Source organism: Primulina tabacum, chromosome 6 (genome assembly GCF_025594145.1).
Source record: "Primulina tabacum isolate GXHZ01 chromosome 6, ASM2559414v2, whole genome shotgun sequence".
NCBI classification, from domain to species: domain Eukaryota; kingdom Viridiplantae; phylum Streptophyta; class Magnoliopsida; order Lamiales; family Gesneriaceae; genus Primulina; species Primulina tabacum.
Genome location: NC_134555.1, coordinates 22,439,981 through 22,453,952, shown reverse-complemented (window position 1 = coordinate 22,453,952; position 13,972 = coordinate 22,439,981). Strand labels below are relative to the sequence as shown.

At 36.3% G+C, this 13,972-nt stretch overlaps 1 protein-coding gene across 1 annotated transcript; it reads right to left on the bottom strand.

The window, feature by feature from the left end:
• Positions 1-255: 255 nt before the first annotated feature.
• Positions 256-13,655, bottom strand: LOC142549194 (putative ABC1 protein At2g40090). Its single transcript, XM_075658022.1, is given in 13 exon segments — positions 256-700; positions 1,253-1,366; positions 1,764-1,943; positions 2,034-2,125; positions 2,428-2,539; positions 2,856-3,074; positions 3,471-3,507; positions 3,696-3,796; positions 3,877-3,972; positions 4,168-4,293; positions 4,366-4,520; positions 13,467-13,587; positions 13,590-13,655. Coding segments are annotated over 13 exon segments (1,620 nt in total). The 3' UTR covers positions 256-499.
• Between the last annotated feature and the right edge of the window lie 317 nt (positions 13,656-13,972).

The window sequence follows — 13,972 nt, the reverse complement described above, 5'->3', positions numbered from 1 at the left end:
ATAGGTGATTAGGTGGGTTAAAAAAAATAAGCCCACCTAATCATCCCTGCCAAACGCACCGTTAATATTTTATGACATACTATTTGTGATAATAAAATACATTTATGCCAATAAAGATAAATCACTTTTTGATGGAAATAGTGAAAAAAAACTCAGATAAAATTCTAGAGATCAAAATGCAAACTATTTCATTCGAAATAAAGGAATCAATTGTAATCTACTTTTCTCGTGGAAATCAATATCTGAAAGGTAAGAACATTGTACCCTTTTCTTGTTATAAACAGATGTAAATGAGTGTTGTTTGTCCAAAGTTGACAAATTTCGTCTCAAGATGCCTAGTTTTGGGTGTACGTAACGGGAAAAAACAACCCCAAAAGTAATGATATCTGAATCTATGTTGGCTCTACATATGAATCAAGAATGCCGGATTATGAAGCAACACAATCTATTTTTACAAACATCGTTTTGCTTTCTGTGTGATACCTTGTCTGATATGGTTTCAATATGTCAGAGCTTTTTGAAGTTTCAATAACCACAAAGCAATCTGCATTGCGAACAGCCGAGCATCTAATAGACACATTTCAAACCACACATTAACCCGAGCAAGAAATGACCTGTTTTGCAGCAATCGTGACTCGATAACTGCCTCAGAAGAGATTCTTCCAACAATCAAGAATGTTTCAAGCGACGAGCCTTGCATCTGTTTAAGAAACATACAGGTTACTTTTTGCAAGTATCGAGCATGAAGAGTTATTAGCTATTATCTTTGCTTTATTGCAAAATATCTCCCTTGAGTGGTAAAGAACGAAACTTATTTACAAAATAATGTAAGAAAGCTATACGCTTCAAGCTACCTCACAGTAAAATAATATATAGATATTCTCACACTTTAGATTGATATTGATGTTTTTGAACATTCTAGTACTGAAATTGATGAAATTTTAATTCAAAATTGATAAACTAGAAACTCTTCATAAATTCAGTCACATAAAAAAGTCTACGAAGTACTAGAAAAGCATACAGATAGATTCCGTCCATATAAGTTAAAATAACCAAGCCATCAGACCCTTGTCATAGATCATTAAAAGGTTTCTGCATGACAATTCAAATTTCCTTGTTAAATGGTGTTTCATCTCCTATTTCATGGATATGAATTGATTCTTAAAATAAATTTTAAAAAATGATTAAACAATCCAACACAAGTTGAAAGGCAAGAGTACAAAAACGTAAAGACTCGTTTAAGAGATCATACCAGGGATCTATTTACCGCTCGCAAGCAATCATTTGTTTTTAGCATTAAAAGAATCACTCGAGGGAGTCTCCTGAGCAGCTCAGTTATTTGAGGAAAGTATTGTGAAGCATACATCTGGATAAAAGGGGATAAGAAATAAAGAACCATCATAAAGCAGAAAAGAACAGCAAGAGCTGAAAATAAATCGCATCACAAAAGTTAAACATACAGCAAAAATTCACTTTGATACGACAACAAAAAAGCCTTTATCCCACTAACTACACTTTTAAAAACTTAAAAAATGCACTTTAACCGAAATAATATAAAAAGACACTATGTCTCTTTCGAGAATCTGTTTGAAAGAAAATAAAAAATAGAACAGTCTGGGAAATCTTACGACCATATTTTCTGCTATGGAGAAATATATGTAGTTCACACACCGACGACAAAATCCAAGAAAAAGAAATGCAGATGCTAAAAACTTCTTTAAAAAATCTAATCATGAATAATCGTCATAGCAGCATGAGGTCACCTGAAGTTCTGAATTATCACTTTCAGTTCCTTGGACAACTAGATGATCCACAGCAGGGTCAACAACTTTATCCCATGGTTTCAGGGTAAGAATTCCAGCAAATAATGCATAAAGGTCCTCCCCAGCACCTAACTTTGCACTATTTTCTTTAATTGTCTTAGCATCAGAAAATACTAAACCCTGCAATATATAACAAAGTATTGTGTCACGAACAAAAATTTACAGCAAGAAACATGATCAGTGGAAACACAAGCTTTCCAGACCATGCACCTTCCAAAGGGAAGCATAGTTAATTCTTGTCGAGAAGTCAAGATCCTTGTATAAACCGTGGTCCAGCAATACCAACTGTGGTTTTTTCTTTCCTGAGCAAGGGAAACAAGCTTTAAAGTCAAAAACAACAAAGTTAAATTAAAATTTGACAGTGTGATACTTGCAAGGAACGGGAAAGCTAAAAATAGCTGCAAGAGATAATTGCAACAAGTAAAAATGTAAAATCCAACGGAACTTAAAAAAAACTGATTAATGTAAGAACCAATTTGGCCCTTCTGTTTATCAGTGTTATTGAAATGGAACAGGAAAATTCTTACTCGAGAGTTAAATCACAAGAGAATGAGAAAGCATTAATAATTTAGATAGATTAAATTTTATCCACATGATGCCTCACCAAAAATGCTCCTATTTCCAGAAGGCAAGGGGCGAACTAACACATTAGCAGCATGAGGATCACAGTGCACAAAACCATGTTTAAACATCATTTCAGCAAAAGCACGACTTAACTGCATTGAAGAAAACAAGACTTGATCAAATTTAAAATCAAGCACATTCAAGGCAGTAAAATAAAAAATCTTTCCAAGCACTCAACTAGACGGGACATAGAATAGTCCTATCCACTAATTAATTAGTCATGAAAAATGGAGTTTGTTAACACTGATGACATAGTATTGATGATATTTCCCTAGATGAAGGTAAAATATGAACCAAAAGCCAAGCCACGATTGTTTAGGAATGTGTAAATTAAAAGAGAATTTTTTAAGCAATTTTCAGATCACACCATTGTTTAGTCACATCCTACAGGGAAGCACAGTAACTTACCAATTTTGATACATCACTTGGACCAATTCCTAGCTTCTGAATGATCGTAAGATCATTTACTTGAGCTCCATCAATGAATTCCATTACCAACAACTTGGAGGTACTCAAGTTCCAAAATACTTTGGGAGCATAAACATATTCAGATATATGTGGAGAAAACCTCCTAAAGTTATCCATACATTTTTCACTGTTCTTGGCCTCGATCAAGAAATCTAACTCCTGAAAAAAAAAAAAAGTTCATTTAACCAGTGTTATAATAAAAGGTAAAAACTTAAAAAATTTGGATAGTAGTTCAAGATACACAACTTCAGGGAAAAACCCAAGAAAACTATGGCAATTTGTCATAACATTTTTCCTGGATAATGAAAGACTTGAAAGTAGGGGACCTTCAGATAATGAAAATCGGAGTAGAAGGCAAGACAACAACAGGGATGCATTGACCCCAGATAAAGAAGAGGTAGAGAACATAAGGCAGAAGAAATAAATGTACAACTAGAGGAACTAACATAACAAAAAAGCTGCGAATCACTGACAGTATTGAGAACATGATTGAGGCAAAAAGTGCAAGGTAATATGATCACTGACTGAGACAACAATAAATCTTAACAGACAAACCTTTGGTAAACTTTCTCGCATTTCATGAGTCAACCATCTGCACCGAGGAAAGGTTCGATTTTGGGTGAGAAAAAAATGTATATACAGGAGGGAGAGGCTTTCAGTTATGCGTATTATGCTTGTGCAACAATCAGTATAGATTAAATTCTATTAGCAACTCAAGAATCATCAGTTTTCTAAATGCATAGACACTCAAGAAATTGGTTGCTTAAAATTATGTCAAACCTATAATCAAAAGAAGGAAAAAGCCAATGCAATGTATTCACAATTAACTCCACGGTTGCATAATCTGCAGCAGCTGTGTCTAGCATGTGAGTGTGCTGAACCTGAAGCAAATAACATTAACGAAAATCAGATAATTTTTATATCAAGGCTAAATAAGTATGATGGTGGAGATTTTTGTTACCTTCACAGCAACTTTATGACCGTCATGAGTTCGGGCAACATGAACCTGTGCTAAAGAAGCACTTGCTATGGGTACTTGATCAAATTCATCAAAAATCTGCCGGTAACAAAACATGATAAACCAGCCTGGACTTTTAAATAACTTAATTGATAAACCATGCCTGGATTTTTAAATAACTTAATAAACTAACAATGGAGAAATACACTGATACACCTACAATCAATTTAAGCTCTCGTTGAGCTAGAAAAATCATATAAATTTCAAGCTTTATTGGAATGAATGACAACTTACTTCATCAGGCATCCCTCCAAGCTCTTTCTTGATAACATCACACACTTGGTCATAAGATGAAACTGGACATCTATTCAACATTGATTGTCTCATTATCTGGACATATTCATCCGGTACCAAGTATTCCTGAAGAAGACATTTCGGTCAAGTTTTGGAGTTACAGCATAGCATTGAAATGACAGCATGAGAAGAGCATACCAACTGACTGATGTGTTGACCTAACTTGATATATATTCCTCCATTTCTAAAGCAAAGTTCTTGAAGTTTCAGTGCGCTCCTGGCATGAACTTCCCGTTTAGTTTTTGTCCTTTCAATGCTATCCTCTGCCAATCCCCAGAGAGAATACTCATAATCTGACAGAAAGTTACAAGCCATAAGAATCTCCAACATAATGTTACAAATACTTCCCAAGAAATATTTGTCGATTTATTGGTGTAAAGTCATAAACAATTGTTGTTGTAAAGAAGTCTGGAATGGTCAATCATTTTCCAAAAAAAAAAGGAATGGCCAATCATTGTTAGAAATTCACCGAGTCAAGCTCATACAAAAAATTCAAAGTGACGCTCAGTTTGTTAGACTCTGGAATATATTTCAAGTTTGAGGTCATACGCAATTATTTGGATTCCCTTCATATCAAGGAATGTTCAAGGTAAATTACATGCATTCAAAAAGATTAATCCAGCAAGAAAATAAATAAAAAATTAAAAATAAAAGCTTAAATGATGTAGAACCCAGGGCTTTGAGCCATTGACAGTTCAATATATTTGTACAAACATGTGTGTATGCAGTAGGCATCATAAAATAAATTAAAGATTGCATCCTGGGTAGAAGATTTAGAAACAATTATATTTTGGCTCAAGTGCATATGAGCTGAAAAGATCGCACAGATTTGTATCTTACTTGAGCCGATGATTTCATCTCCATATATCAAGTGATATACTAAATCATAAAAATGGAAAGGACCAAGAAAATCCCTTCACTCAGGAGATGTGATGAATATTTACATCTATTGCGACACTGCCTCAAGTTATCATATGAAACTATAACAGTCGGTGTAGATGTGCATGATTGAAGAAGGAAACATAAGAGACAAGTAATAAAATAATTGTCATGGAAATTATATAAATTAACCAAGAGCATACCAAACTAATTTCAAGAAACAAAACTAGCAATCTACATAATCTCAGTCATTAAGGTGGTAAATGTAACGTCCCAAATTCGACGACTGTCCCACTGTACCAAGACGTGTATTTCTAGCATGTTTATGTTATCTAACACAGGCACCCTAAGAAACTTCTCACAGGGTCACCCATCCTAGAATTGTCTCAAGTCAAGTACGCTTAACTTTGAAGTTTTTACGTGATGATCTCCCGAAAGGAAGATATACCTTCTTGATATGAGTAGTACTTATCAAATCTTTTATCCACTTCTCAACTGCACAGTTTCATACTGTAACATCCGAAAAACCAACCTACGTAAACCACATGGATGCAAATTATTTTAATTGCTTAATTGTTTTATTTAATTGATTTTAAATGCTAGAATAAAATTTATTATATGATTAAATGTATGATTGCATGATTAAATGATAATATGACATGATTACATGAAATTAAGGATTTTACCCGAATATTCGATAATAGGCAGGGAAAAGGAGAACGGGGACAACCAATACAAGAATATGTATTTTTATTTAATTAATGGCAAGGCTTCCTAATATGATTTAAAAATGATTTAATTTTCCTAAAAATGTTGGAGTTCGAATTATTTTACGAGTCGAGCTCGATTTTTCCCGGGAAGCCGGTTTTGGGCAAACAAGGAGTTTTAAAAGATCAAAAATATTATTTTATGGAAACTTATTTTATAAACTTTTATGTTTTAATTAATTAAGTGTTATTGGGCTCAATTTAATGATTTAAAGAAGGGCCAATTACCCTTAAGCTTGCAAGCCCAAAACTAAAGCCCATTTAACTTGTTAATTACATTATAAATATGCTACCTAGGTCTTTTAAACCTCACAAATCATACCATCAATCAGCCGAAATTCACCCTCACACAATTCAATATTTTCGAAATATTGGGAGAAGAAAAAAAAGCTTGTGTTCTTCGTCGTCCGGCCGTCCTACGTCGCACCCTCGCCAAAGATCCTATATTCGAGCGTTATAAACGCAAAAGCACGTTCTCTAAACTTTTTAAAAACATCATACAAATCATAATATGTGTGTTTAATTGATTATGCATGAAAAAAATATAGGTGTTCGTTTATTTTGCTGTATGATACGTATTTTCAACGTTTTTACGATTTTACGCTTGTTGATGTAATGTTACGATTCCCGAGGGTTAAGCTACAAATATATGATTAAATATGAATGAAATATAAGTATTTCAATAGAAAACAAAGGCTGGAACGAGAGATGGCAGAGGAAGAGAGTAGCCGAGAGTTCATGGGTTTGCTTGATTCAAGGGACTCGGCTAGGGTGCATGAGCGATGGGGCTCGACCAGGTCTTGAGGATGGTTCATATGGGATGTGGTTAGGTCCTAAGAAGGGTCCTAGTAGGGCTAAGACTCGCGCTAAGTGGCTGGAGAAGAGTCCTTGCGTGAAAGGACTCTTCCCATGCATTTTCAAGGGTGGCCGAGAGGTTTCAGCGGGATGCTTGAGAGAAGGCTGGGCTAGATGGTCTAGGTGTTGGCTCAGGGTGGTCCAAAGAAGGTCATGAAGGTTGGGACTCAAGGGTGGCTCGAGCAAGAAGTCCTAGCCGAAGAAGGAAACTCACAGCGCCTAGGAAGAGCACAAGCGCGCGGCTGCTGTCTCACTTCGGGTGGCTCGCGGCACTGGTCTATGGGCTGGGCTGGGTGGTCTGGACGATGCCTTGTGATGGTCCAGTGAGGGTTAGGAAGGGCTGGGCTCGGTGGTGGCCTGGGTAGAGACGTCCCCGCGCAAAGAAGCAGCAGTAGCTATAGGGAGGACGCGCAGGCTGCTGTTCCCTTCAGGTGGCTTGTGCGCTGGGTTCAGAGGTCTAGGCTGGGCTTGGTTGGGTCTGGGCGTGGTCCAGGGTAGGTTAAGGTCAGGTGGGCTCGGTGGTGGCTCGGCTGGAAGTATCCTAGGTTGACTAGGAGTCTATTAGCGTGAGTTAGCAGCATGTGCAAATCTGGTGCTCGGTTGCTGGGCTTGGGCGTGAGTTAGGGGCTAGGTCTAGGGGTCAGGGTTGGTCAGGAGGGTGCCTAGCTGGGTTGGCTCGGGTTTGGCTCGAAGTGGCTCGACCATGGCTCAAGTAATTTGGAAGATGGTTAGGGTTGTTCACATAAAGGTCAATTTCGAATTTAATGAACTAAAATTGGAACCATGGGTCCACGGGTGTGGTTCATGACTCACAAGGGTAGATTAGGTATTAAAAATGCTATGTTTAAAATTTGGGATCAAAATAATAGGTTTTAGATTTATCCGGGATTTAATCGACTCACGAAACACTAATTAAAGAATTAATTGAAAATCCTAGTTTTAAGCCTTATAAAATTATGGAAAATTATAAATATAAGCTTAAATAATTATTTAGAATATGCCCATGTCATTAAAAGTGAGAAAAAGATAAAATCGAGATTTTTTACGTCCAATGCCCATGTCATTAAAAGTGAGAAAAAGATAAAATCGAGATTTTTTACGTCCAGGGGTAAAACGATAATTTTATACTTAGGAAAATACGTAAACGCCTGGCAGCGTCCCGAAGGATCATAATGCTTGTAAAATGATATCTTATGATTTAAAATGATGATTTTGATGATAATATGTTATTTTATGATTTATGATAAAGCTGTGCAATATATACTGTTTAAAATGCTATTTTTGGAAAGTTATGCTATTTTATGATTTTTAAAGAAAAGGAAAAATATATTGAGGGATATGAATTGACTGTGACATATAATATATGATATGTGGGGGATCCGTTTATGTGAGGACGGTGAACTTACAATTTTGTGGGGATGACGTGCGGGCCAAGGCCCCAGAGGGAGCGCCCATATACGGGTCAAGGCCTCAGAGGGACCCCGTTTACGGGTCAAGGCCCCAGAGGGACCCCGTGTATGGGAAAAAGCCCCAGAGGGACCCAACGATCGTATTTCCACGGTAGAGCCTAGTGCACACCCCCATAGACCATGTGGAGCTGAAGGCTGATCAGTTGACCGAGGATAAAAGCTAGTCACTTTCAAGGATCAAACTTCACCCAAAATGATTTATGATTGAAAGCTTTACGATTTTAATGATTTTATGATATTTGATTTATGATGATGACTAAAGCTATTTTTAAATGATTTTTAAAATGATTTATTTATGTTTAAAACTATTTTAAATGGTTTAATTATGTTCAAAAGCTATTTTAAGTAAAAATATGATTTTTAAATGCTTGTGCTTGTATATGTATTATTTGATATCCATGTTTAGAACTTGTTGAGTCTTTAGACTCACTAGGTTTGTATGATGCAGGATTTGATGGTCTATGGGAGGCGGTGACGATTGAGTGGATCGAGTGCAGCAGTACACACCCGAGGGCCTTTATGTTTCCGCACTAGCTAGATAGATTGATGATTTAAAGATTTATGTTAATGATTTTACTAGAGATATTTTTATTCTTTATTTTATTGTTAGTTGATCTACTTAAAGATCGATTTAGGAGTTTTGGTTAATTGATGATTTAGGATTCATTTTATGCAATTGAGATTTAAATTGTTAAATTATTATGATTCATGATTATGTTAAGTTATTTTATTTAGTTAGTATTTTCGAGTTTATGATTTACGATTAAGAAAAAAAAAGTCGAGGTCGTTTCACATACCTGAACAGTTTTTGGAATCCCTCTCATTCTGGTGTATGATATGTTCATTATTGTTCCATTCGCCTAGAAGCCTGTCAGGAGCCACTCATTGTCTGTGCAACCTCATGGCACCGGCGATAACCCCCCGCCCTCTTCGGACGTCACAGTAAATTGTATAAAAACAAATTATTGATAGTGGGCCGCTTGTTCATAGTTTGAAGAAGCTAGGGACAACAGTGTGTGCAGAAAGAAATGAACTCGTCGAGAGACTCGATACCAAAAAGAGTTGAAGAGCGACTAGAAACTCGAAAAGGATCCGATATCCATTTAAATGATGGACAGATGAAGGGATCACGCATCTTGGATGATGTAATAAAGGCACAATTTGCAGTATAGAAACAAACATATGGCCAAAACGGCTATATCAAATATCAATATAGATTAAAGAGCACAAGAACGTAAATGTCAAACAACCAAACAAAAGGGTAAGACACTAAATTATGACTTGAGATTCGTGCAGGAGGCTGTGAGAGAAATTAGTGCAACCTATGTCCAAGCATACCAATCCCCATGAACTGAAAAATTCTGCAAATCAAAACAACTAACCTGTCTAGTTATTCTTAAGTAAATGAGTCTCCAAATTAATTGTTGGTAGTTGCCTGGATCAATGTGAGGTAGATGATCTGATCATACTCTACAGAAATGAGTCCAATTTTGTTCATTGGATGTATAACTTGGCTTATCATCTGACATATCAACTGACAATCTTACTTCTGAAATCAGCTTCAATCAAATTTCCTACAGTTAAGACACATTACCTTTACTGCACTCAACCACATGAGGGATCTCAAGTCCTTAATGTCAAATCTTTTGGTGGATATTCATTTCCAACCACTTGTTAGGGGACATCTCCGAAAGTTTCAGTTGCACTAGCAACCGGGCATCTTCTTGTGTCCAGTGGCTGTCATTTTCCTTCTAACTTTAATTGCATCATCTCACGTATATATGAGCTAGAAGTGTACGGTTACTAGAATCATAGGACTTGATCTCCAAAATCCGTGGGGCAATGCATTCACCTATATCAACATTTCATAGTTCCTTCAAGCACTAAGCAAAGCTCCATAAAATGGGACAATGAGCTTATTATCTTTCATCGATACTTTGTTTATCAATTCCTCAGCTTCTTCTAAGAGTCCAGCACGACCAAGTAAGTCTATCAAGCATAATGCTCCAACTTCCGTTCAATCCGATAGAGCTCAGTGATAGTGTCAAAATACCTTCGGCCTTACTCAACTAGCCCTCCATGACTGCAAGCATTTAAAACACCAATAAAAGTGATATCAGGTTTAATCTCTGTACAAATCATCTCTGGAAATAATTGTAATGCTATGTTGGTACTTCCATTCATCGCAAATGCACAAATTACTGCATTCCATGATGCTGTATCTTTCTGATTCATAAGATAAAAACTATTCAGGACTTATCTAAGATGCCGCATTTTGTGTACATCTCTATAAGAGAGGTACCAACAACATCTATCTTTATTCTGGTTTCTTCTATGTAAGAATGGATCCATTCAGCCTGTTCTAAGGCTCCTAACTGAGCACATCCTGTTAGTACTAGTCGGGCTTAACTCTATCCATTTGCATGTTCCTGAACAAAGCCATTGCCTCATCAACCTTGTTAAACTGTATATACCAATTGATCATGGTTGTCCATAGAATAAGATCTCTCACTGGAGCCCTTTCAAATAATGACGTCGCCTCATCCAATTGACCACATTTCACATATGCTGACACCATAGTAGTCCAACAAAGCACATGGTTTTCATACATTGTATCAAACATTCCCCTGGTCATATTCAAGCACCCACACTTAGCATACATATCCAACAATGCATTTCCGATTATCACTGTAAGCTCAGTTTATCCTCGTACAAAGTCATGAATTTCACGACCAAGATCTAATCTCCTCAAGGAAGTACAAACCGACAATGTACTAACAATCGTAGCCTCGTCATGTTTCACAATTCTATCTAGTCTCATCTTCATATAAACGCCAATAGCTTCTTCCAACTTGTTACTCTTCACAAAACCAGAAATCGAAATATTCCACAAAATCAAGTCTCTATGAAGCATTTCTTGAAACATTTTACTTAAACTCTCACCACACCCCAACTCGCCATACATATCCAAAACCGAATTACAGACGTACGAATCATACACATCCACAGTTTTCATCACAATCCCATGAATTTTTTCTCCGTCAAGAACCACCCTTGACCCTCCAAGAACTTTAAAAATGAAGGGGTGTGTATAATTATCGGGGGAGCAATCCATGTACACGCAATTCATCAAACAAGTGAGGGCTTTTACTTACAACTACAACTTTAGCACATGCCTTGATTATCACATTATAGATAAACAAAGTCGGAATTTCTATTTGAGCAAACAGTTTTTCAGCGTAGGCTAGATTTGTGGCAGAGGAAAAAGAAAGGAGCTTGTGCAGGATGTTGGTATTTGGGTGGAGGCCATGGATGAAGATCAGTGCCTGTATTTCCTTGAAATGGTGCACGGATTTCCAGTTTTTTAGGAGGTCAATGCATGCTTTCTTGGTGAATATTTTTGATGTTGCTGCAATGGTCGAGAACCGAATTCCTGGAATGACAAATAAGGAATGCAGTTCAGTCATCCGCCACAAAAAATTGGCAAGTTCTCTCAAAATTTCCATCAACTGCTGCAGTTGTTTTTTTCGCCGTCCTAGGGACCATCGTGCATCGTCTCGTGTTCAGTAGTCTTTTAAGTGTAACCTGTTACTATATAAATTATTCATTTCTTTAAAAAAACCTTTTACCAAATGAAACTTAAAATACAAGATATGCACTCAAGAGTACTGGGCAGAGGTGTGTAAACAACGAAATTGCAAAACTAAACCCAAAATTACAAACTAGAAATTTTAGAAACCCTGCGAATGTTAATTTATATACCAAAATGTATTGCAAATGGCAGAAAAATATAGGTACTAATCCAGTTCAACAAATTCTACGGTGTCCATATAAGTGGCACCTCCTCAAATTGTATTAGTACTTCGTGAAACACAACCGTGAAAAACCAAAAAATGTACCACGTCCTACAAATAAATAAATTTGAATAGTAAATGATTAGGAGTACAAGGAGAAAGACTTCGGCTCCACCCAATAAACAATTCAACATAATGAATGATATAAATGAACAATAAAAAAAAAGATCATTGAAATTCCAACAAAATTATTCTGACTCAAATCCTCAATAACTTGTACTTTTCAAATTAAATCTTATCTCTAATTCCAATTAGTTCAAGTCAATACAAAATAATTTAAATGGATTAACACATGATAAATTGGAGACAAATACATTTAGGAATTTGAAATGTATAAATTGTGAACAAAACAGACATCACAGAGAGGGCAACATTTAAATTATTCTTGACTCTCGATGCTTCAAAAACAAAACCAACACTAGTATATCATCACAGGAAAGAGTAGAAATACAAGAGGGATTGCCTTCTGGCAATCTGGGCATTATCATAGAGTATCTTCCAGATGAGAGTGAAAGCAATCACAAATTATACCACAGATACAAGAATCATGTCAAACAAAACCAGGAGATGATTCTTGTATCAAATAAAGAGGGTGATAAATATAGAAATGGATCTGTATTCCTCCAAAGAGGGTGATAAATATAAAAATCACATTTTTTTTATCATACAGACCCATGTCAGTATAGTGTAAGATCTTGAAGGAATTCGGTTGCATTCAGCGTAGCCACAAAAAATCACACTTATATGTCCAGATGTTACGTTCGAAAGGAAGGAAACAATTCAGAAAATATAGAAGCTAGTGATACTAAAAACTATTCGGGAACATAAAACAACGGGAATTGACGGACCTTTGGAGTAATACATGAATACGTAACTAAATTATGAGACAACATCAAATAACAGGTTACATCAGTACATCTCGATGAATTATAAACGAATCTCCATTTTATTGCATTACTAATTGAATGGATAACTATAGTAGCCTGACAACAATGCATATTTATTTGGTATTGAAACTAAGCACTCAATTCAGACTGGGTACCAATCTGACGTATTCCAAAGATTGGTTACAAGATGCCTCATCCTCATATATTTATTTAATTTAGTTTCTTATACAATAAAAAAATTTCATCAAGACAATTATTTGCTATATTAACAATAGTAATCTCCACAACAACCAGAGACAGATGAGAAAAGGTAGAAAGAATCAGGTTCACCGGTAAAACTTAGATATACACAACAATAGCAACTGCTAGGTAGTATTTACAAAATTTTGATTTCATTAATTTACTAATTTATTCATGTTTTCACTTTGAATAAATCGAAGAAATCAGCGACTGCAAGCTAAACGCGACACAAAAACCAAAAGAAAACTGAATTAGCGATTGGCGGATAAATTTGAAGTTGAAACATACCGAACGCGATGGCCGCTGCGGTGAAGGCATCATGGAGGAGGCGCATAGGGACGGCGGTCGAGAGCTTGAAAGCAGAGGCGGGGTCTTCGGACCTTGCGATCGCCGCGCAGCCCCTAAGGCTGCGCCGCCTCCCACCGCAGCCGTCAGAACCAGCTTCGTACTGGCGCGCCACAGAGATCTGACAGCCATTTCTGGTTCGATTCTCCTACCTCTCCTGTTGACGGCTGTTGTCTTCCCCTTTCGTGAATATATATATATATGCACATGCAAATATATATGTATCGACAAGTCCAATGAATCGGCTGACCCATGGCGAAAGCTAGTCTTTAGCTGAATCGAACGTTAGAATTCATTTTAGTCAAATAAATTTTTTTTTGGACCAAATTAAATATTTTGAATTGGACTTTTGTTATTCTGACTGGAATATTGCAAAACAATATAGAAAATATTTACTTAATTAAAACGAAATCAATCATTCGAAATTCCTATCTAAAACGGAAAATACA